At 32.7% G+C, this 27078-nt stretch overlaps 1 protein-coding gene across 4 annotated transcripts in view; it reads right to left on the reverse strand.

The window, feature by feature from the left end:
• Positions 1-27078, reverse strand: part of ATRNL1 (attractin like 1) — a 747087-nt gene that overhangs the window by 407688 nt on the left and 312321 nt on the right. For all 4 annotated transcript variants that reach the window (XM_045803217.2, XM_045803216.2, XM_087862669.1 and 1 more), the window contains one exon: positions 1452-1513. In XM_045803217.2, coding sequence (XP_045659173.2) covers positions 1452-1513 — 62 coding nt within the window. The remainder of the gene's footprint in view (positions 1-1451; positions 1514-27078) is intronic.

The following is a 27078-nucleotide window of genomic DNA, read 5'->3' on the forward strand; positions in this document are numbered from 1 at the left end:
GAACAATTAGTTATCTGAAGATAAAAAATGCTATCTCAGGAGGTGGCACGATTTCGTCATTAAAGGCATTCGGGCATAAGCTAGATGAGGGGTTGGGCAAATTATGTCCACAGGCAGAACTCAGCCCACCAGCTGTTTTTGTATAAAGGTTTACTGGAACAGAGCCACTCCCATTTGTTTCCTTATTGGCTCTATCTGCTTTAAGACTTCAACAGCAGGTTTGCATACATGCAACAGAGATGGTATAGCCCACAATCCTGAAATATTTCCTGTCTGGCCCTTTACGGAAAATATTTGCTGACCCTGTGGGGAAGGTATTAGGAATTCAAGTATTGTATGGGTGTCTGGACAAGATAACCAATAATGGTTACTTTGGCGTTTAAGAAGGTGCTTGGCATATCATCTACGTCAAGGATTGGGTTGTAAAGGTTTCTTCACTTAGTATAAAGTAACCCAGCCAACTTGGTGAGTGGAGGTCAAAATTCACACTGCACTCTGTAAAGCTGTGTGCCATGATACAGGACTATGTCCACCAAAAGAAGGACACACATTTGTCTAATTTGCATGAAGGCACCCAGTGGACTGGCACAACATGTACACACAATAATCATATTAACAAAAATAACATCCTTTCCTATCCAGATGATCTAAGATGCCATAACACAGATAGCCCATCCCTAACTCACTTCTCCCAATCCAATATTTCTTTATTTACATCCCATGGAAACAATAATAGATGTTCCCTGAAAAGAGTTTTCATGTTTTGAGAAATGCTACAAACTCTAACCTCTCTTTCAGAAAGGTACATGGCAAATCAGCACATTAAACACTCTAAGGAAAAAAAAACACTCCTATAGTATCAGTAGTAGAAGTAATGTCAGTTACAAGCAAACTAAAAGAGCCCTATTTTCCAAAGTTGTTTAATTATGGAACCTTTTTATTAACTTACTGTTAATACCTCAGATAACTAATGTTCTAGGGAATGATGCTCTACTCAAAATCATATTTACTATTTCCAGATTAGAAGCTCACTGAGGACAATAAATACATTCCCTACAGATTTTTAGTACATTGTGCTAAATGTGATAATTTCCTAACAAATAATTCAATAGATTCAACTCTAGGAGAGATACCGAATCAATATAGTGAATATACTGCTAATTTCATTAATTAAAACAGGCCTTAATTACTTATGTGACAGGAACACAAAGTTGTCATGTTCTTTCCACTGACTCCATTAGCAATCAACTAGTACGGTAGCAAAATAATCTTGACAAGTATATTTCAAGTATGTTTCCTCTGCTCTGTTGTATATACTTAAGCATATAAAACTATTCAAGACACACCATTTGATATTTTAAGGTTAGAGATTTGATAAATTACCTAACAGGTTGATAGAACATTATTAGAATATAGGTTTAATAAATTCAAAGTCAGTAAAAGCAAATTACCTGAAGAAGGTGACAAAAAACTGCACAAGATCCATGATTGTATTGTGCTGTGAGAATGCAATCTGAAAAATCAAAATAAAAGAAAGTTTGAAACTTAATATATGTTCTTTTCCAATATCTGTGGTGATGTTTCATGGCATCTGTAAATACAATATTTTAATATCATCAAAAGATTTGGATCACTATATTATAAATCATATATGTTGAAATCAAAACTTCATCTAGAACACCTAATAAAGTCAACAACCAACAATGACGACTTTTATACAGGCTATTACATTAAATGGTTTTAAAAAACTATTACAAAATTACTTCAAGAATGTATGTGAAGTTTCATGTGCAATCCTATGACATATTAAATGTGCCTAACTAAAACATGTAAATGAATTTCTTCATTTAATAATGATCACATTTTCTATTAATATACTAATAATTGTTTGTAAGCCAAAAAAATAATAATAAATTTCTACTCTATTAAGGAAACAGAGGATTTGTTTTTCCATATATTTTTGTCTAAAGGAGCTGCATGCATGCATACAATTATTTTGTTATATTCTACTCAAAAAATAAAATACATCATCTAATTTTACAATTGCATGTTAATAAGAAATGAGTTTTGAGAGATGAAACTAGCCAATAAGCTAAATTTGTTCTACATTTCTGCTAACATAGAGTAACATATTGTAACACAGTTCTTCAGGAAGTACTACATAGTATATTAGCCAATAACGGAGTATCTGAATAGAGAATTTCTGATTTTGAAATCACCTTTTCACTTAATAGGCGTAAATATTTTGGAAAACTATTTAACTTATCTGTGTCTCAGTTGTCCCATATATGAAAAGTAATAATAAAAGTACCTACTTCATAATGTTAGAGGAAAGATCAACTGAATTAATAAAAATTCTTGCCATAATACCTGGCATACAGTAGGTATAATATAATGAATACTATTACCCTTTTACATCATGTATAGAGGAGATGGTCAACATAAGTGAAATTTCCCAGACAGCTGAAGTTAAAACCATTAAGGTATTGAAATCTTTTTCCTCTAATAATCTTCAATGAAAATGATCCAAAAACATGGAATTGAATTGCAACTTCCAGTACAAATAGACTAACAGGGATGAGAGTTATATCCTGCCTTAAACAGCTAGAAATCTACATAATCTGACAAAACAATTTTAGACATTGGACAAAAGGTAGAGGAAGATACAATCCATGAGCAAAGGAAAACAAAAGAGATGAGCCTTACAATAATCCCAGCTTTCAGTGCAAAGAAATAGCACTAAGGAATTTAAATGGCATTCTAGGTAAGAAATATCAGTATTTCTTATATAAAATAAAGAATTATAGTCAGTTGAGAAGATGGTTAAATTTTTGGCATGTACAGGATGGCTTAAATATAGTAACATTGATTTCCAAAAAGCTTCTAAGCATTTGAAGAATTACAAAGCACTTACACAGAGACTGAAGAAAGATAATTGCTGTAGGAGATTGGTTATAGGTGAAAATGTCTTTAAAATTTTGAGAAAAAAAAATCTTTTTGAATGGAAAAAATACAAATGAATTTTCTCCCCAGGGGACTATCCATGAGAGTATGTTAGAAACAGACCTGGCCCTTTCTGGGTCCACATAACCAACTACCTTAGAACAAAAATCATGTTTTGAGACAAGTAAGCAAAACACTGACACATATGAAAATATCTACAATTTCCTGCACTAAAATATTTTAACTTCAACAATATTATCTAACTATACTTACTAATAGAAAGAAAAAAAGAAGAAAGAAAGCTTTCATTAGAGATAGGAATGATATCTTGACTCCAGCTTGCATGTAGAGCATAATCTGGGATTCCACTACCAGGGGGTGATGAGACACCTAGACTTTCCAAATTAACACATTTTCTAATTTGTCACAACCATAGCTACAGTTCTTCACAAATTAAGTTGCAATGTAATGCTCGAACATGAAGTACTGTTTGCAGACTTTGACCAAATTTTGTTACGTAGAATACTCCACTATCTTTCACAATGAGGAGCATAATGATGGGATAAAAATTGATGGGGGAGGTCTCTGTCAGAAACTATACCTGAAATACAAACTGCCTTAAAATAGAAGTAATGCCCCAAAGTAACTAATCTGTTAGCATAAATGTACTCAAGATTAAATGCAGACTTGGCATAAGCACTCTCTCTACTCAGCATATCATCTGGATGCTAGAGCCTCAAGTTGAAAAGCATTTCATTTTGTTTGTTCGAAAGGAAAGTCAGCACTACAAGCGTTGTGAAAATCTTTCAAAATGTTTTTCCACCTGAGACTATCTGTAGGAGGTTCCACAGGAGACAGCCCTGGAAAACACTGTGTCAGACAGTTCATTCTCAGCCACAGGCTTAATAATCAGATTAGACTGATTCTAGAAATGGAAGGCAGAAAAAGGATGATTCGGTATCAATGGTGAACAAGGCCCAGCAGACACTAATTCAAGCAAATTCCCTCGTACAAGGTGCCAATTTATTTAACCATCAAATATTTCACTTCATATCTGCTACATTCTGAATACCATATCAAGTTCTTGGATGTATCAGTGATGAACCATGAGAGTCTATGGACTCTGGGAAACAAACTGAGGGCTTCAGGGAGGGAGGAATGGGAAAGGTTGGTGATGGGTAGTAAGGAGGGCATGTATTGCATGGTGCACTGGGTGTTATACGCAAGTAATGAATCATGGAACTTTACATCAAAAACTAGGGATGTACTGTATGGTGACTAACATAATATAATAAAAATATTATTATTAGATGTATCAGTGAAAAATAACATCAAAATTCCTAATGGTGGTGGTGACAGCAGACAAAAACAGTCATAATAATAAATTATAGTGTTTTAGAACCCGGTAAGTGCTAATCGGAAAAGAAACATTAAAGTATCCTATTTTTTTTTGTAACATTGTGTGTCAACTATAATTTTAAAAAGTATTATATTTTCTATATTAACATATGTAAGACAAGAAATTATTCCTTGGTCTAAAAGTATGCAGAAGTGCTGAGAAGAGACAGGAGGAAAGATAGGGGTAGCAGGAAAATAAGAAATAAACCATTAGGTTTAATGTATCTGGCTGTCCTCAGTTTTTCTCTATTTAGAACAGAATCCAGCAGCTCCACGCCCTTTCCAATGAAACTGGAAGGCCCACAGGGAAAGGAATAAGAACACACAGAGGAAGAACCATTTTAAGTGACGTTGAGTGTTGGTCTTCACATGGCTGGCTGGCTCCTTATGCACATCTCACCTCAAATTACACACTTCCCTAAAACACTCTTTGAAGTAGGTGCTATCTCCCTTATTCTATACTCTTATGTGAACCTATTTCTTTCATACTTCAATCTGAAACTACCTTATTTTATTGGTTGATCATTAGTTAAAATGTCTTTCTCCACTAAAATATAAGCTCCACGAGAACAGTAGTCTTGTTCATATTGTTCATAGCACTGTTTCAATACCTAGGACAGCATTTGGTACATAGTAAACATTCAATAAAACTTTGCTGAATAAATATAGTGAATAGCAAACTTTAGCATGAGAGTATTCTTAGGACTTCATATATCCTTAAGAGCCATGAGAGGAAGTAGGTGTAGATGTTATTCTGAAATACATTTTGAAATGTTTTATTTATTTGAATTTCTTTCATAAATCAGTAATCATATAGACCATAACTATCTGCTAATTACAGATCATATTATTTTTCCTTATAAAATTGATATTTATTATGGAGTTCAGAAGTTACAGAAAATATGTGTTCCTTGTATAAAAAATGTTTTTATTTTTAGTCAAAGAAAAATTTTTATAAGATCTACCAATTACAATTTTAGCTACAATATTTTGAAATTTACCTCAGCTTCTTAATTTCAACAATGAACATTTTTAACCCTATTGGCTTCTAGAAATTTCTTTCAGTAGGTGAACTGCATCAAACAACAATCTTTTCATCTAAAATAGGTGGCATTACCTGAAATATTATTTTTTAGGGCAATGAAAAAACAAATAAGACTGCTTTAAAAAAGTGATCATTTAGCCAATTTTATTTAGAAAACAGTAAGTCAAATCAATAACAGTAACAACACCATAACTTTGTAGTGTCCCTGAGAGTGTATCTCCTGAGGATATAGAACATTTTGGACCCTAAAATCTATAATGGTCTAATTGGAAAGATTTCTATTGGCTGATGCCATTGCTAGAACATGGCCCTTTACAGATAATCAATATGTTCCATTTTGGTTCTGTGGTCTTTCCCATGAAAAATATGAGAAGTTTACTCAAGGTGCATTTAAAGTTAGTTTTAAACTTTAGCCAGCATAAATGCACGATGAAATTCCTTTTTCTATAATGATGTTATTCAAGTTATCCAGTAATTATTCAAAGAAAATTAATCAAAATCAAGAGACCAATTATGGTAAAATGGTAAAATTTCATTAACATCGTAATTTCCTTCATGTTTTTAAAAAGCTCCCAAACAATTAAGTGACATGCTAAAACACTGAGTTAGCTGAAACTATGGCAACAGTGATGATGATAATATATTTTGACCATTTGATCTTACATGCAAATTCATATTGAAAACATGTCTAAAATCCAAAATCTGAATTTAAGATATGCTATATTTTTTGTTAATTAATAATAATTAATAATCAAAATGATCAACATTTTGAGTTTATGATTTGATGAAGAAAGCTGCATTAAGTGCCTTTGGATAAAGGAGTAGATTAATAGCTTGATATTTACCACAAAATGTCAGAACTTGTAAGAGAGAAAAAATGTTAATTTGAAGGACAAATTGGTGTGTTTTGCAAAATGTCAGCCTGCCATAAATAAACTCTGATATAAGATAAACAAAAATGAAAATATAAAGGGATGTGCTGAAATTATCAAATTCATCTAACAAACTGAAAGTAAAGAAGACCTTCAAACCATTGTTTAGATCACAGTCTTTCAAAATGATGACATAAAAGCATACTTACATAATGGAAGTTAGTCAACTATTGATATGTCAAAGACAAGCTATGTTTCAGGCAAGCAATTCAAGATCTTGGGGGTTTATTTATCCAATTTTTAAAATAAATAAAAGCAAACTGGGGCTTAAGTTAGCTATTACTAGATAAAATCAACCACGATAATCTATTCCAGGTAAGCGTAAACTTCCTATAGATAATTAACATGATGCTTATTAATGTAATAATATGTATCATTCCTGATAAATATTTCAAAATATAGAGCTAAATGGAAAATGAAAGATTTTTAAAAGAATAAAACCTATTTCTGGATAAAAACATGTGGCATGAACATACCAGCCAATTCTGCATAATTAATACACAAATTTCTGATTATAAACTCTTGAATATTGTTTAAAAAATGTAATGGGTTTAATTCTTTTTAGTGAAAATAATTGCCTAACTTTCCTTATAGCTTTTCTCTTGGTTTAATGCAAAACCTTAACTCATTTCCCTGTCTTCATCTCATAACCCTCTGGTCACTCCACATCCAGCTGACAAAATGTTGTTTTTAAAACTGAAAAACGTTTCTGTAATTCCCCTTTCCACAATTCTACACTCTTCCTTACCAATACTGATACATCATTATTAACCAAAGTTCATAATGTATTCAGATGTCCTTTTTTTTATTCCAGGATTCCACCCAGGATACCAAATAACATTTAGTCATTATGTCTCTTTAGGTCCTCTTGGCTATGACAATTTCTCAGACTTTCTTTGTTTCATATTATCTTCATAGTTTTGAGGAGTAATACTAAGGTATTTGGTAGAATGCACATCAAGCAGCATTTGTAAAGTGTTTTTCTTATGATTAGGCTGAGGTTATGGGGTTTTGAAAGGAAGACCACAGAGATTAAGTGCAATTTTTACCACTCCATACCAAAGGTATAGACTATCACTGAAACTTGTTTCTGTTGACGTTAACCTTGTCGACCTGGCTGAAACAGTGTTTATCAAGGTTTTGGTTTCTTTCTGTAAAATTACTCTTTTTTACTACTTTTCCACATTGTACTCTTTAGAAGGTGTTTCTCATGGACCTTTAAGCAGTGGGAAATTATAGGCTACCTTCTTTGGCACATGTTATTTACATAAACTATTTGGAAACATGTGAAATTTGTCCATTTATTTATTTAACCATTTATTTATATCAGTATGGTATCATGTATACCTATTTTATACTTTGCAGTATGATCCAATATTACCTTACTTTGTTGCTGAAACTGTTCCAGCTTTGGCCATTGGGAGTTCTTTCATGTAGTTCTTGTGTCCTCTTGAAATATTCCCATAAAAGTTTTAACACTTCCTTACTTTCTGGCACTATAGAATACTCTAGGATTAGCTTGGGCATTTGCTACACTAGTCCTTGAATCAACCACTTCCTCCAACTAGTTTCTTTACTGGAGAATGGTATTAGAAACCAAACCCTAGGGGCGCCTGGGTGGCACAGCGGTTAAGCGTCTGCCTTCAGCTCAGGGCATGATCCCGGCGTTATGGGATCGAGCCCCACATCAGGCTCCTCCGCTATAAGCCTGCTTCTTCCTCTCCCACTCCCCCTGCTTGTGGTCTCTCTCTCGCTGGCTGTCTCTATCTCTGTCAAATAAATTAAAAAAAAAAAAAAAAGAAACCAAACCCTAGGCAATAGGTTTGCTTGTTGATACTATGCTGTCATTGTTTCTAGGCCTTCTGGGCTCACAGAACAAGCAAATGTATGGATGTTTACTAATCTGTGCATATACACATATCTATAAATATTTCTATACATATAATCATTTGTATCTATATTAAGCCAACCATGAGTTCATATTGATGTTTGTACATGTTTTTAAAATGGCTTTCATCAGAGGAATATTATATATTATATATGATAAATATACATATTTATATATCTAGAAATGTATATTTCTGGAAGCTGATTCTTTTAAAAGATCAATGAAGTTAGTAAGTCTCTAGTCAGATCAAATAAAAAAGAAGTCACAAATTACCAATATCAGGAATGAAAGAGAGGACATTACTACAGACCTACAGAAATGAAAAGGATAATAAGATAATTTTTCAAATGAACTAATGCCCATAAATTCAATATACTTGATGAAATGGAAAACCTCACTGCAATACACAACATAACATAGCTCTCTTAAGAAAAAATAGATGACCTAAGTAACTATTAAGCACATTAGATTTCTCATTTAAAACCTTGAAACAACACAACCAAAACAACAAAATAATCAACTACAGGCGTATGACTTCACAGGAGAATTCTAAATATTTAAGTAAGAAGTAGTATCACATCTACATATCCTCTTTTAGAACACAGAAAAGGAAATAACAGTTTTATTAACACTTATTTTGTGAGACCAGCACTATCCTGATAAGAAAACCAAAGGCATTATAAGAAAAAAAATATCTAGACACAAATACCTTTCATTAATATATAAGCAGAATGAAATCTTGATAAATATTAGCAAATTGAATCCAGCAAAATATAAAAGGGATAATAAATCAATATCAACTGTGGTTTATCCCAGAAATGCAAAACTGGTTCAATATTCAAAATTCATCAATTTAATTTACCAAGCCTAAAGACTAAAAGTGAATTACCAGAAAATCATTCCAATAGATGCAGAAAAAGTATTTGAAAGAATTCAACATCAATTATTGATTTAAAAAAACTATCAGTAAAATAATAACAAGAAAACTTCTCTAAAGAACTTCTTGAAAAACCTTTAGCTAACATAATAATTAATGGCAAAGAATAGAATACTTTCCCTTTAAGATTGGCAACAAGGCAAGAATGTCTGCTTTCAAAACTTCCCAATACCACACTGAAGCTCTTACCAGTGCAATAAAACAAGAAAAAAAAAATTAGAAAGAATTGGAAAGAAGAAATAAAACTCTATTTTCAGACAGCATGACTTTTAATCCCCAAAACTAATATAAATAATAAATGAATTTAGTAACTTTGAAGAATACAAAGTTACAAAAATCTATTACATTTCTATATACTAACAATAAACAACTGAAAATAGAAGTTAAAAAAATACAATTTATAATAGTATCAAAAAACTGTGAAATTATAAGTCTGATAAAATATGTGCAAATCACATATGTTAAATATTACAAAATACTAACAACAGAAATCAAATTAGACCTAGATAAATAGATATACTGTAGTCATGAATTACAAGGCTTAATAAAAGTATGATGACAATTCTCCCAGGACAGACTTATAAATTCAATGCAATTGCAATCAAAATCCCAGAAAGATTTCTTGTAGAAATTTAAAAAAGGAGATTCTAGTATTTATATGGAAAGGCAAAGAAAATAGAATAGCCAAAACAATTTTTGAAAAGAACAAAACTAACTGAAAGAGTCACATTATCTGATTGAAAACTTACAAAAAATCAGTTGTAACCAAGGCAATGTGAACTGATGAAAAGATAGACACATATCTGAATGAAGCAGAACAAAGAGTCTAGAAACCAATATACACGAACAGAAACAAGTGATTTTTGACAAGGTTTCGAGGGGAATTCAATGAAGAAAGGATACTCTTGTTTAATAAATGGTGCTGAAACGATTATACAACCAAAGGGTAAATATCGGCCCATACATTGAAACATATAAAATTCAAACTGAATTATAGGCCTTAATGTAAAACATGAAATTATTTTAAAAATTATAAAATCTCAGGAGAAAAAAAATCTTTGTTACCTGGTTTAAGCCAGGATTTCTTAAATACAACATCAAAAACATGATCCATTAAAAAAGAGAAACTGATAAATTGGACTTGATTAAAATGAAAAATTCTGTTTTTGAAAGAGTGTAAGCAGAATTAAAAAGAAAAAAGAAATAATCTGGGAAAAAATACTGCAACACACATCTTAAAAGGACTTGTATCCAGAATATATAAAGAACTCTCAAAACAGTAAAAACCTGGGCAAAGACTGGAACAGACACTTCACCAAAGAAAATATATGAATGTGAACTAAACACATGAAAAGATGCTTAACACATTAATCTTCAGGAAAAATCAAATTAAAAGCAACAAATTACCTTTCACATATCTTAGAATAGCCAAAATCAAAACAACAAAACTGACAATATCAAGTACTGTTGAAGATGGGAGCAACTAGAATGCTAATACATTACTAATGGAAATGCAAAATTGTATAACCATTTTGGTAAATAATTTGGCCGTTTCTTACAAAAGTAAACATAAAATTACTATATGACCTAGTTGTCCTACACATAGATACCATGAGAATGTATATCAACAAAAATCCTGTATGTGAACATTTAGAGTCGTTTAATTAAAAATTGTACCAAACTTGACAGAGCCCCATAATTCATCAACTAGTGAATGAATAAATTATTATCTATCCATTCCATGGAATATACTGAATAATAAAAAAAGAATCAAATGTTTACAGAGATATCAACCTGAGTAATCTCAAATATATTATAAAGCAAATACATACTATATAATTCCATTATATAAAAATTATAGAAAGGCAAATCTATAATGATAGAAAATAGATCAGTTTTCTACTAGGGTCTGGAGTCAGTGAGAGATGATTATAGCAATGGTATGCAAAGAAACTTTTTGGTTGATGAAACTTTTAATCTTGATTGTAATGGAGATTATATGATTGTGTATAATTGCCAGAATTCATAAAACTGTGCACTTAAAATGAATAAATTTAATTGTGTATAGGGGTGCCTGGGTGGCTCAGTTGGTTAAATAGTCAACTCTTGATTTCAGTTCAGGTCATGGATGTCAGGGTCGTGAAATTGAGCTCTGGTCAACTTGATGTATCTTCCTTCTTTGAACTCCAGAACAACCATACCTATCACAACCAATCTTATTTTGCAGCTGTCATAAATTTTTCCATTTGTCTCTATGTTTCTTGAGTATGATTATATATATTCCTCACATTTATAATTTCTGATCAGTATAACTGATATAGTAGTTAAGCAATGAATAAAATTAATTAATAATTTCCAATACCAGTTCGTGAACTTATGCCAACCTAGGTTTAATGACAAAAGAATTGAAGCTTAGAAAAAAGGAAAACATATTTGAAAATATATATGATAAATTTCTCAAGCTTATAAAAATTTGGAAAACAACAAGAAGTAAAACAACAATAATAATAACAGGAGGAGGAGAAAGAAAATAATATATCCTTTGGGATAATTTGAGAAAAAATTATACAAGGGCACCTATATCAGCACATTTGTATGATAACACTTTTCAGACCACACACATAAAATAAAACTTCCTCTTTTACTTTAACATCTACATATCCAGGAGCTTACCAACCTTATTTTATCCTCAAATGACTCATCTTCTGTGTTCAAAAATGCTAATACATTTGTGATAAAAATTTACAGACATCAGCATTAGGATTCTGTTCTTTTCTATTTTGTTCTGTATAAGTTAACCATTATTAGTAAGGAGATGTACCTAGTCTACTATGGAAATTAGAATTGCAAATTGAAGAATGATTCCTAGCATCATTCTCATAAAAAAATCAAATCTAAATTATGACATCAGTTTGCAGATTGACTTAATTGTAAATTACCAAATCCCATTTACTCAGAAACAGGTAATTTAGATTCAATCTAATTTAATTTAATTTAAGTGGTGATGTATAAGTGTTGATGAGTAGCACTATTGTAGGAGAATACAAAGTACTTAAGCTCAATGCACTCTTTGTGTTTTTCAAGTTATTAGCACTGCAGTTATAGTAGTAATTTTTTCCCTTTTTTTATTATCAAGATTCAATTGCATGGCATTACAAGACATAAAGAATAAATGTTACCAAAATGAAAATTCACTTTAGAAATGATGCAAATCAACTCAGTAGCATGATTTACTAGCATTTCAAAAGAAAAAAAAAATTCATGTTTAATTAATAGATTATTGACGTATTTATCATATAACACTGCTGCTATATATCTCACAGTCACAGAATTTTTAAAGATATTTGAATGTTAAAGTGGTTGGTGATCTATAAAATACTCTATTAAAGACAATGAAAAAAATAACACTAGAATGATTTACATTGAATTGAAACAGCTTTCTTAAATATATAAATTGATCAAATACTAAGATGGGAAAGTCTCTCAATGGCCAAATTAAAGTCTGAATAATTGTGTATAAATAGTCACCTACTCAAAATTTCCTACTCTGTTAAATGATCTGAAGGAGAAATAATCATTTTCTTGATTTCTAAAATTCCACTATTAAGATTTATGATGCTATAAGAATTAAACTTTTACAATACATATAACTCAGTAACAGGAAGTGAAAGAAAAAAATTGGTAAAATCCTCACACATAAAAAAAGTAAAATAAATCCTCAATAAAGATGTTTCATTCCTCAAATACTTTGATAAACATTAAAAAAAAAAGTCATTGAGCCAGTGGATTTTGGCAGTAAAGATGCTTTCAGAATGAGAGGTCATAATCCGCCCTTTAACTTAGCTATTATCACAATCTTTACCCACATACAGTCTTTACACCACAAGGACTGCTTGTTTGTCATATAATTCACCTAATATATTTTATAGAATAAAATAATTTTTAAAAGTTTTTGAAATTTAATGGGATTATTGAGGAAAAGTACAGGAGATAGGTAAAAAGCAAAAACATATTTGATATTACAACTTGTAATAAAATATACATTATTAAAAAAGATTACAACTATTTTAATGAAAATGTAATATAAATAATATTATTTCAGTCAAGATCTTTATATGATAAAGTCAGTTTAAACAATTTTCCATTTATTTTTACTTTTACCCCCGTCCAACCATACACATTTATATTTTATGTAAATATATATGAAATATTCCATATTGATAATATCCAGTTCATTAGTTGCTGAAAAGAATTTGAAATCATTTACTTCTACATACTCAAAATTCATTAAACTATTTTTATTTCATGAATTCTAATTTTACAGAAAATCTACTGCCTACTTAAAACAAAGTATGTGACAATATCTCCAAAGTTTCTAATAAGAAACTTTTCACATAATTACCATTTTGCTGTTGTCATGATGGTGAGAACATTAGCTACTCTCATAGCAACTTTCAAGTACCTAGTGGTGTATTGTTAACTATAGTTACCATGATGTACATTAGATTGGAACGTACTCATCTTACAGCTGAAAGTCTGTACATTTTGACCAACATGCCTTCATTTCCACCACCCCTCAGCCCCTGGCAACCACTATTTTTCTCTCTAGGAGTTCGCTACTTTTAGGTTCCACATATAAACAAGATTATACAGTATTTGTATTTTTCTGTCATTTCACTTAGCATAATGCCCTCAAGGTCTTTCCACGTTGTAGCAAATGGCCAAATCTCCTTTTCTCGTGGCTGAATAATATTCCATTGTATATACAGGTACACCACATTTTCTTCATGCATTCATCTGTTGGTGGACACTAGGCTGTTTCATGCTTTGTCTATTGCAACTGATGCTGCAATGAACATGACAATGCAACTACCTCTTAAGATACACATTCAGAAAAGAAATCGCTGAATCATATGGTCGTTTTATTTTAAATTTTTGAGGAACCTCCATACTATCGTACATGGTAGCTTTATTAATTTACATTCCCACCAACAATACATCCTTGCCAGCATTTCTTCTCTCTTGCCTTTTTGATAATAGCCATTCTAACAGGTATGAGTTGACATTTTATGGTTTCGATTTGCATTTCCCTAATGATAAATGGCATTGAGTGCCTTACATATATACCAGTTGGCTATTTGTTAGTCTTCTTTGGAAAATTATCTATTCAGTTCCTCTGAACTAGCGGTTTGAGTGGGGGTTTTTTTTATGTTTTTTTTTATTTTTACTATTGAGTTGTATGAGTTCTGGATATATTTTGGATATTAACCCCTTATCAGATACATGATTTGCAAATATGTTCTCCCATTCTGTAGGTTGCCTCTTTAATCTTGTTGATGGTTTCTTTTGTAATGTAGAAGCTTTTTCTTTGATTTGCAGCAGACCTGGCTGTCAGCTAAGGCACTCAGTTTTGAACAAATGTTTCAGATGTGAAAGTTACTATGAGAGTAGTTAGTCTTCTCACTTAACAATAACAATAAAATGGTTAATTATCTGAGGTAAAGAATGTGTTAACTAACCTTATTTTGGCAAACATTTTTCAATATATACATGTATGAAAACATTATATAGTACACCTTAAATTTACAGTTATATGTCAATTATATCCCAATAATTTTGAGGAGAAAGCTGAAAAAACAAAACAATCCAATTCTTTTTGTCTGCAAACAAGGTACAGCTACCTCCAGAATAATGTCAGTTGTTCCATCCACCATTGTTCCTAAAGTACTAATGGAATGGGATGACAGCCAGAAAAGAGGACATACAACGGTTTGGTCAGAAAAGAATGCCCTGTGTGACAAGTTGAAATGTAAGTCTAACTTATCTTATTTTCTAATCATATGGGAACATTTTAAAATTAAATAATTTTCACTGTTTTTATCATTTAAATTCAACCCCACAAAAAAGAATCTTTTCATAAATCAAACATATATCAATTACTATAAACATTCTAATAATTAAGCGGTATAAAAATTTCCTCATCTATTTAAAATATTAAAAGTAAAATCTTATAGTATATTTATAAGATTATTGAATCTTACAGTATTAGAGATATTCAGAAAGCCACATATATCTTCTTTACAATATTATGACTATAATAAAGCCTTTACTCAGTTCTGGAAGTGGAATGCTCACTATTAAGCCTGGCAAACCATTCTTTTGGACAACTCTGTATTCATTAGAAATTTTACTTTAAACTGCATTATATTTCTCTATAACATCTAACTGACTGATTTTAGTTCTACTTTCTAGGGTTCCACAGAAGTTCTATTCCATGTAAAAGTTACAATTTATTAAATCTTCTTCATATGATATAATTCCCATCTATAGTTTACCTTTTCTGGATGTATCCCAGTTTAATGTCCCTATTACTATGAGGCAACCAGAACTGGATGTTTTCTATATGTTTATAGTACAATAAAATCAAGCAGGTTTTTGTGAATAGATCATGGACTATATTTTTGGACATGTTAGTTTTAGAAATGCCTATTATATATTCAAGTGGGAAGATCAAGAAAGTAGCTGGATATGCACATCTAGTTTTTCTTAAAAAAGGCCTGAGTTTAGGTATAAGTTTAGAAATAATAGTTTTCTAATGACCTGAAGATATCCATCTTAGCAATTTTCAACATCCCTCCCACTGGAGTCATTTGGCCCTGGCCTTCCCCCATATGCAGTACTTTTCAGAATAGCCAATAGCCCTAGACCCAAAAATTTGCCCAAGAATTTCAAATTATCTTCAAGGGTATATTTTAAACATATAAGAGAAATTATCAGCAATGTGAGAGGAGAATGAGAAAGCTCCACTTGGGCTGAGCATTTCACAATGTACATAAATGTCAAATCTCTATGTTGTACATCTATAACTAATATGATACTGAATGTCAACTATACTTCAATTATGAATAAATAAATAAATAAATAAATAAATAAATAAATAAATAAATAACATTTAGAAATAAAATAGATGAAATAAAATACAGAATAGATAGATATATGAATAGAACAAATTAGCATGCTGGAAGACCAGATGGAGGAAGCAGAGGGAGAGAAAAAAATAGAAAATTTAAAAGAAAGCCTAAAAGATATGGGAGACAGAAATAAAAATGTGATCTGATATCAATATTAATATTATTAACATTATTATTATTAAGAATCTCATAATGGCAAAGAAAAATGAACTGGAAGAAGTATTTCAAAGCACAATGGAGATACATTTCCTTGAATTAAAAAAAAAGATGAATGACTAAAAATCTCACACCTAGACACATTAGAGTAAAATGAAAGAATATCAAATATAAAACAAAAAGTTCTGGGGCACCTGGGTGGCTCAGTCAGTTGGGCACCCGACTCTTGATTTCAGTTCAGGTCATGATCTCAGGGTTGTGGGATGGGGCCCGGCACTGGGCTCCGCATTCAGCGTGGAGTCTGCTTGTCCCTCTCCCTCTGCTTCTCCCCACACTCATGCTCTCTCTCTCTCCAAAATAAATAAAATCTTGAAAAAAATTCTTAAGGGAAGGTGCCTGGGTGGCTCAGTCCATTAAGTATCTGCCTTCAGCTCAGGTCATGATCCCAGAGTCCTGGGATCGAATCCTGCATCAGGCTCTCTGCTCAGCAGGGAGCCTGCTTCTCCCTCTCCCCTTGCCTGCCGTTCCCCCTGCTTATGCTCTCTCTCTCTCTGTATCAAATAAATAAGTAAAACCTTTAAAAATAAATAAATAAATAATAAAAAATTCTTAAGGGAGAGAAGAGAAAGTTTCAGAAAGAGAATCAGTAATGAGAATCAGAATGATGTGGCATTAATTTCAATATTTAAATCTGAGTGGACATCTTATTAATAAAATATATAGTCTATAATCTAGCAAGAAATTACAACTTCTTCACATTTGAAGGTCTTTTCAGTTTCAGATGATTGCTTTTAATGACAATCAAGAGTTTTTCAGTTAAATAATATTAATTATAGCTAACACTAAAGCACTTATTATATATTTTGTATGCCATGTATTATCTTTTTAATTTGTGAAACTACCCTAAGATAGTGTACTAGGCAGAACTGTAATATGACCCACAAGATTCCCAGTCCCTAATGTATACACCCTGTATATCCCTTCCCTTAAATCTGAAAATGATGGAAAAGGTCACTCCTTTGATTAGAAAAAAATGGTGGCTTTCCCCTACTGTTCCTGAACTTCAGAAGTTCCCTTTTCTGCACTTTAGGCCAGGAGTAGAGGCTTTCTTCTGAAACTCACTTCCTCTGCACTACAGTTCTCACTTCTGGGGCTGGGGCTGTCCTGAGTTCAGGTCAGTGAATTCCGGGGGGGAGGGGAACAGTAATCTCATGAGTTCAGTGGTCTTTAAATTCAAACATTCTTCTTTAATCTACCTATTGATGATTACTTTTCAGAGACCCCCAATGGCTAACTCACACATCCTTCCCCAATCACCTCCTTTCAAATCATAAGTAATCTCCAAAAACTATTCTTTGTCCCCAAAGGGTTGATTTCATGGTATTTTCACAGCAAGAATTGTTAATCAACATGTATACAATCTCCTTGTAGGCTCATCAGCAAATCTAAAGCCCATTGTTATTAAGCCACTACTAAGACAAGAAAGTTAATTTCTGTAGATCAAAAAACAAAAGTCTTCATCATATATCTACTAGAAAACAGAATATTAAAAATAATACAATAGCCCCTACAAATAACTCCACGCTTTGAATTTTCTCATCAGTTCACGGAGTCCTGCATAATTAGTCCACTGGATTGTGGATCAGTATTGTTTCCCCAGTAATGTGAAGCTACACATTGGACACATAGACTAAGGATTGTGTCATCTTCAGATCCAATGGATCTACTACCTCTTTATCATTACAAAACATCTCTCTTTAGCTCTAATAATGCATCTTGCTATAAACTTCATTTTGTGTGACTAATAGAGCTTTCTTTTCATTAGGTTTATATAGAATATTTTTGGCATACTTTTACTTTCAACCATTTGAATCATATTTTTTTAAAGATTTTATTTATTTGACAGAGAAAGACAGAGAGAGAGAGAGAGAGCACAAGCAGGGGGAGCGGCAGAGGGAGAGGGAGAAGCAGGCTCTCTGCTGAGCAGGGAGCCGGATGCAGGCTGGATCCCAGGACCCTAGGATCATGACTCAAGTAAAAGGCAGATGCTTAACCGACTGAGCCACCCAGGTGCCCCTGAATCATTATATTTAAAGTATGTTTCTTTTAAGCATTTTTTTTCAATCCTATATGACAGTTTTAGGCTTCTACTTGGTGTACATGATCCATTGAAATTTAATGTGATTACTAAATAGGTGAGTTTAGACATACGATCTTACTACTTACATTTATTTGGACCACCTTTGTTATGTACCTCTTTTTCTCTTTTTATACTTTCTTATGAGCTCATGAAATATTTTTATTAGTCAATTTAACTCCTTGATCAACTTGTTAGTTCATTCTATCATCTATTCTTTAGATTTACCCTAGAAATCATAAAACTTAGACTCTCAATATTTGCTGCCTTTTACAATTTCACTGATAGTGCTACTTAGACTACATTAGCTCTACTTACACCATTGCTGTTTGCATTATTGTCATGTATTTTTTGTTCTACACATACTTTAAAATTCATATTTTTATTTTTTTTAAGATTTATTTATTTATTTGAGATAGAGAGCATGGGGGAGGGGCAGAGAGAGAAGGAGAGAGAGATCCTCAAGCAGACTCCCCACTGAGCATGGAGCCCAAAGCGGAGCTGGATCCTAGGACCCCGAGATCATGACCTGAGCTGAAACCAAGAGTTGGCCACTTAACCGACATAGCCACTCAGGCACCCCAAGCTACTTTTTATACTCAGTATGCATTTAAGTTTGCCTGTTCTGTTATTCTTCACTTACTATCATATTTGTATGTTTATATCTGAGATCATTTTCCTTTGGCCTAAGCTCCTCTATGTGGTACTTCTTTTGGCACCAATCTACTATGAGTAACTCCTTCAAATTTTGACTGAAAATGCCTTTTTTTTTTTTTACCTTGAATTGGAAAATATTTCTGTTGTTTATAGCTGGCAGATATTTTCCTTCAGCACATTAAAATGTCATTCGTTTTCTCCTGGCTAATGGTTTCTGTTGAGAAGTCACCTGTCAGCACTGGGACAATTAGGCTGATCTATGAACTTCTCACAGAGATGGGAGGAGGGCAAGTGGAAATGCACAAGCCCTCCTAAATTCTAGGCTTAAAACTCACACACCCTACCTCGGCCTCATTAATTAACAAAAGCAGGACAATTGTCTAAACCCAAAGCCGAGGATGAGAAAATATACTCTACAACTTCAATCCAAGAAACTATAAAATCACACAAAATAAAAAAGGTGTGATTACCAGAAAAGGTGAAGAATCTTGGACAATAATGCAATCTACCACAACTACACTCTAATTTCTCCCTTCCTCTGGTTTAATCTGTGAAACCCATATATGGAGAAACTAATTCTGCTGATTTTATTTTTAATCCTTTTTTTCATTTGATCATTATTAAAGATTGTATTTCTTTAACGAAATTTTCATTTTAGTTAACCCTTTTCCTGAAGATATTCGTCACAGATACATTAAAACTGATAAAATCTTGTTTACCATGGGGATCTTTTTCTGTAGTCTTTTCTTTCTCCTTTTGGATTTGATCTTTTATTCCCATTTGTGCTAATGACCGGGAACTTTTAATCCTTTACTTGACACTATGTTTCAAAAATGGCAGATGCAGTGGATGTTAGTTTCTTCCAGAGTCTTCTATTTTTCAGAAAAGTAAAGAAGGACTGATTACCTTGATCAAATCAGGGAATGAAATAACTTGAGGCTATCTGCTGTGACACAGCACTTAAGGAGACACAATTGAAAGCTTAGAGCATCTGCCAGTGTCTCTTCTGCTTGGCAGGAAGAAGGCTGGATTTGCAAGCCAATTTTCATCTCCCTAGAACAATGTGTAGCTGCTGCTATTTGGGTATTGCCCAAATCCCTTCAGAATTCACATTCCAGTGAACGATAGGATCATCATACCAGGTAAATGCATTTGTAACTGAGACCTTTCTCTGGCCATGGAATTATGTTCAGCTCATATATACACATAACAAAAAGGTACAGCAAATTGTGGCATAAAATACCATTAACGCTTATTCATAGAAAAATGAACGAAAATCCTAATAGATGTTTACATATATTTGTTTCAGTTTGCCCTTTTTGAAACATCGTTCCTGGACCATTTCAGATCATGGTTTTTACCACTTTATGCAGAATAACTTTTAATCAAAAATTCTGACATAATTATAGATTCACATGTTATAAGAAATAATACAAAGAAAGCCCTTCCGCACTTTGCCCAGTTTACCCCGAAAGTAATATTTTGCAAAACTATGATATAATACTCATTTATCTTACCCATATTTCCCTAATTATACTTGTACTCATTTATTTGTATATTAAGTTCCACACAATTTTAACTCATGTGTAGGTTCATACATCCAGCACCCGTCAACATACTGAACAGTTTCAGTACTAACAAAGATTTCTGGTGATGCCATGTAAAGCTCATATCTACCTCTCTCCTATCCACGCTTCACGTCACCCACCAAGCGTCTTACTCCTAGGCATCATTAACTCATTCTCTATTTCTAAAATTATATCATTTTAAAATATTAACTAAATGGTATCATACAATGTGTTACTTACTGAGACTGGCTTTTTTTTACTCAGTATAATTTCTAAAAGATTCACCTAAAGTAATATGTGAGTCAATAGTTTGCTCCTTTTTATTGCTGAGAAGTATTACATGTATGTATGTACCATAGTCTGCTTGACTATTCCACTGCTAAAAGATGATTGCAGTTTTTGGCTATTACAAATAAAGGTCCTGTGAACACTTGTGTACAGGTGTGTAAACACAAGTTTTCATTTCTCTTGGATAAATATCCAAGAGTACTATGGCTGGAGTATGATAATTTCATATTAGGTTTTATAAGACACTAATGCATTATCTTCCTGAGTAGCTCTACCACCTGATATTGCTGTAAGAAATGTATGAGTGCTCTAGTTTCCCCATATCCTTGAGTGCATTTAGTACATCACTATTCACCCATTTGACTAAGTGTGTAGTGGTATTTAATTATGGATTTTACTCTTCATTTACCTGATAATGATTTTGACCCCCTCTTAATATGCTCATTTGGCAATTTTAGATCATTGCTTCATGTTTGCCAATTTTCTAATCACCGTATTTGGTTTCTTTAAGGCTGAGTACTGAGAGTTCTTCACATATTCCACACGCTAGTCTTTTCTTGGAACGTGATTTATAAATATTTCCTCCCAGTATAAAGCTTGTATCTTAATTTGATATGGGCCCTTGAAAGGCAAGTTTATAATACTGATGAACTCCCAATTTATTATATTTTCCTTTAATAAGTCAGGCCTTTGGTGTCAAGCCTAAGAACACTTTCCTCAGCCCTACATTCTGACGATTTTTCTCTTATTTTTTCTAGACTTTTTATAGCTTTAAGTTTACATTTTACTATATGATTCATTTAGAGTTGACTTTTGTACAAGATGTAAGGTTTAGGTTCCAGTTCATTTTTTGCCCATATATATATGTCCAGTTGTTCCAATATCATTTGCTTAAAAAACTATCCTTTTCATTGAGATACTTTTGCCCCTTTGTAAAAAGTCAGTCAAATATATTTTTGTGGATCTATTTCTGGGCCCTCCACTCTGTTCCACTGACCTATATATGTCTGTTTTTCCACCAATCCTATACTCTCTTGATTGCTGTACTTTTGTAGTAAGACAATATAAAAAAGAGTGATTCTTCCTGTTTCAGTTTTCTTTGTCAAATTGTATTAGCTATTCTAGGGCTTGTTCCTTTCCATATAAATTTTAGAATAAGCTTTCTTATACCTACAAAATATCTTCCTGGGATAATGATAGGAATTGACTACTCCTATAGGTCAATTTGGAAAGAACTAATATAGTTTTTTATGATGAGTCTTCCAATCCATAAATATGTGTCTCCATTTATTTAGGTCTTCCTAGATATCCTTCATCATCATTTTATAATTTTCAGCATGCAGATCCTGTACATGTTTTATTAAATGTATACTAAGTTCATTTTCTTTCATTTTCTCTAGAGCAACTATAAATACTACTGTTTTTAATTTCAATTTCTACATGTTCATTGACAATGTATAGAGGTATACTATTAAAAATGTTTTCTTTATCAAGTTGAGGAAATTCCCCTCTATTCCTAACTTGCTGAGAATTCTTTTTTTTCTTTTTTCAGATTCTTTTCATTAAGAGCAACATGTTACAACATAGGACAGCAGGCTCATCGGAGAGAACAAGGGAAAAAGAGATAATGAAAGCCTACCTGGGGTTGAGGAAAAATAACAACTAGCCCCAAAACTACTCAGGCCTAAATTTAACTGGATCAGAAATGTGGAGCAATTTATGCCCTGGGGCACTGTTGAACATAAGACAGCAATCAGTGGTAAATTAGTACAAACTAACAGGTTGTCATACCATATGTAGGAGAGATCTTAACACAGTGATTAGGGAGTAACACAGTCAAAGAACAATGTAAAAATCACAGTCATCTCATGGTGACTGTGCCCATGCCCAGGCAATACCCTTTGGAGAATAAGGCCATAGGCTTCCCATTGCAGAATAAATAGACTTCACTAAAATAGTCTAGCCAAGTCAAATAAACAAGCAAACAACAAAGGAAAATCAGTAACCAAAGCTGACGTAATAAATATCCTAAAATGCACAGTTTTCAACAAAAACAACAATAAAATACAAAACACGCAAAGAAACAGAAAAGTAATACCCATCCACAGAATAAAAAACAGATGACAAAAACTGTGAGAGGGCTCAGATATTGGATTTAACGAAAAGGTCAAAGAAGCTATTATAAATATGTTCAAATAGCTAAAGGAAGCCATGCTGAAAGAAGTGGGGTGGGGAAGGTGTGATAACAATCTTTCATGAAATAAAGACTATCAACAGATAGAAATTATAAAGAATGGAAATTCTGAAGTTAAAAATAAAATAATTGAAATGAAAATTTCACTATTAAAGCTCAACAGATTGACCTTTAAAAAGAGTTATCAAACATGTAGCTCAACAGATATTACACAATCCTAAGTACAGAGAGGAAAAAATGAAGGAAAATGAACAGAACCTTAGAAAAATGTGGAACATTATTAATTTTTTTTTAATTTTTATTTTTTTAATTTTTTTTAATGATTTTTTATTATATTATGTTAGTCACCATACAGTACATCCCCGGTTTCCGATGTAAGGCTCGATGATTCATTAGTTGTGTATAACACCCAGTGCATCATGCAATACGTGCCCTCCTTACTACCCATCACCAGCCTATCCCATTCCCCCACCCCCCTCCCCTCTGAGGCTCTCAGTTTGTTTCTCATAGTCCATAGTCTCTCATGTGGAACATTATTAAGTATGCCAACACAAGAATGATAGGGTTACCAGGTAGATAGGAGAAAGTAGCAGAAAAAAAATATTTGAAGAATAATGGCTGAAAACTTCCCAAATTTGATGAAATACATTAATCTACATATCCAAGAAGTTCAATAAACTCCACGCAGGATAAACACAAAGAGAATCTTAACGGGAAATATTACATTAGAAGTTTTGAAAGACAAAGACAAAAATCTTGAAAGCAGCAAGAGAAAAATGAGTTAGAATATGCAAGGGATCTCAATAAGGTTAGTATCTGACTTCATATCCAAAACAATGGAGGCCAGAAGGCAGTGGGATGTCAAGTTCAGAGTACTTAAAGGAAAAAAAATGTCACACCATGAATCTTATAGCTAGTCAACTATGTTTTTTTTTTTTTAAAGATTTTCCTTATTTACTTGACAGAGAGAGACAGCCAGTGAGAGAGGGAACACAAGCAGGGGGAGTGGGAGAGGAAGAAGCAGGCTCCTAGCAGAGGAGCCCGATGTGGGGCTCGATCCCATAACGCCGGGATCACGCCCTGAGCCAAAGGCAGACGCCTAACTGCTGTGCCACCCAGGCGCCCCTCAACTATGTTTTTTAACAAAGGCAAAATAGACATTCCCATATACATGAAAACTTAGAGATATATATGTGTTGCTAGCAGACTCACCTAAAAGAAATACTAAAATAATTTCTTCAGGTTGAAAGAAACTGACCCCATCTGGGAATTCAAATGAAACAACTTAAAAAGCACCAGTAAAGGTAATTATGTAAGTAGGTATGTATAAAATATGGATGCATATTTCTTCTTTCTTCTTTTAAATGATTTAAAAGGCAATTGTATAAGACTATGTCTGTAACTATAGTGTTAGGCCTATAACATATAAAAATGTAATTTACTTGACAATAAAAGCAAATGGGAGACAATATGTATTGGAGTAAGAAAATGGTATCAGATCATAACTTGAATCCACAAGAACAAACGAAGAAAACCAGAAATGACAAATAAAAGGTTAATATAAGAAACTCTATAAACATAGACTTGTTCTCCTTTTATTTTTCAGCTTTTTTAACAGACATAAAATTATGTAATTATTATAACAGTATATTGGGTTTGTAACATATATGGAAGATCTAATATGTTTAATAATTATAGCACAAAAGGAGGTAGCATAAAAGAGCTATCTAACAGTACAATTTCTATACCTCACCGGAATTAAGTTGGTTTAAATCCGAAGTAGATTCTGGTAAATTAACATATAAATGGTAAGCCCTAAAAAAACCACTTGAAAATAAAAAATTTACTGAAAAACAGTTAAAGGAATTAAAATGCTACACTAGAAAATACTGATGCAAAAGAAAGCAGTAAAGAACAGAGGAGCAAAAATTATGAGACATCCAAGAAACAATAAATGAAATGGTAGACATACATTCAACTATATCAGAACCTTAAACATCAGTGGACTAAAAATCAATTGAAAGGCAGAGATTGTGAGATTGGATTTAAAAAACAAAAATAAACAAAACAAACCCAGGCTCCAACTACATGCTGTCTACCTGAGACACAGCCTAGGTGGGAAAATACAAAAGGTTGAAAGTAAAAAATAAATAAATAAGAAAAGATATAGCATGCAATAAGCAATCACAAGGAAGCTGAATGGATATACTAAATAGCAGACAAACGGCAAAGAAATAATATCCTGTTATATGGTTTACTAAAGAGAGAAACTTCTGTGTGGGAAAAATATTCCAAGAATTATTTTACATACCACACAATGTATTCTAAACCACTATAACACATCTTTTTTGACAGTGGTCTCCATTATAATCAAATACTATTATATGAAATACAGAAGAACACATATTCTCCAAATTTCAATTTGATAGAGACTTTCATAACGGTATTCCCAAAATCAGAACAAAGGTGAAAGTGTACCAGAGACTTCATAATCTTCAATATTGGAGTTTAAAGGAAAGGACTGCCAAAGAATCCTTTGTTAAATATTTAATAAAAATAGGCTACAGTAAGTGTGATGGCTTGGATTAGTATTCAGCAAATATGTATTCCCTTTTCCCTTGAGTTGAATATATTTTCCCACTCAGGTATATTGGGCATGGCCATCTGACTTGCTTTGGCCAATGTAGTATATGGATGGAGATTTAAATGTTTTTGCACTGTTTGTCTTCTCTTTTGTGATCCACTATTAGGAGACCATTTCCTGGGTAACCACTACCTCTTTGGGTGCCAAAAGCTCATACATAGAGCAGACATAAACCCAAGCCATAGGCTTAAACTGAGCCTGCCTGACCTACAGCTTTAATCCGAGCCATCCAGCGGAGCTAAACCTAAATCAAATGAACTGCAGTGGACCTGCAGACAGAAGCATAAGAATAAATGAATATTACAAGCACAGAAAAAAAGAGAAGTAAAAATTAAGTGAAAAGAAGAGCATAGTAAAGAGCACAGATCCAACCCAGAGGAGACACAAAGCATAATACTTTGAAAGAACTGAAGGAAGTGTAGTACTACTAGATTGTGGAGCTCAAAAAGTGTGTTGAGAAATATGGCTAAACCAATCTAGGTGACTAGATTTTGTAGCACCCTATAAGCGATTTTAAGCAGTTGAGCTTGATCATAGGGTTAAGAGATGCCTTTGAAGGTTTCAAGAAGTGGGTGTGAACTAATTCAATTTGCACATTAGAAACATAATACTGTTTACAGTGTGAAGAAATGACTGAAAATCAGTACTTAGGACAAGAGAAACAGGTGCTGCTGCAGGAGCCTAGGAAGGATATGAGAGTGATCTAAACTAGCTTGGCAGTAGGTTCTTGAAAGAAAAAAAAAATAACGGATTAATGAGATGTTTAAAATAAAAAAAAAAAATGGAATAGTAATTTCAAAGGAGCAATATGGGTAGAAATCAGATTGAGGTAAAATGAGAAATAAATTATAAATTACAAATTGACAATGTGGATAGCAACTATATATTTCCTCCTAATTTGTAGTATAGTGCCTCACCATACTAAGCATACAATTAGCGTTTATTGACTTGAATAAAGTAAAGAAAGAAAAACAGACATTTGATTACTTTTTCTTTAAATTTTATTTAAATTCCAGTTAGTTAATATACAGTGTTAATATTAGTTTTAGGTATAGAATTTAGTGATTCAACACTTCCATACAACACCTGGCGCTCATCACAAAAAGTGCCCTCCTTTATCCCATCACCTATTTCACTCATCCCCTGCCCCCCACCCCTCTGATAACCATCAGTTTGTTCTCTATAGTTAAGAGTCTGTTTCTTGGTTTTCCTCTCTTTCGTAAAACAGACATTTTAACTCAGAAACACTCCTAGAAAAAAATTTCCTCTCTTTGCATGGGCATTTTGAAATGCTTTTGATTATTTAGACAGGTCTATCAA

The sequence above is a fragment of the Ursus americanus genome, chromosome 6, assembly GCF_024610735.1.
Source record: "Ursus americanus isolate L20-20 chromosome 6, mUrsAme1.1.p, whole genome shotgun sequence".
Taxonomy (NCBI): Eukaryota; Metazoa; Chordata; class Mammalia; order Carnivora; family Ursidae; genus Ursus; species Ursus americanus.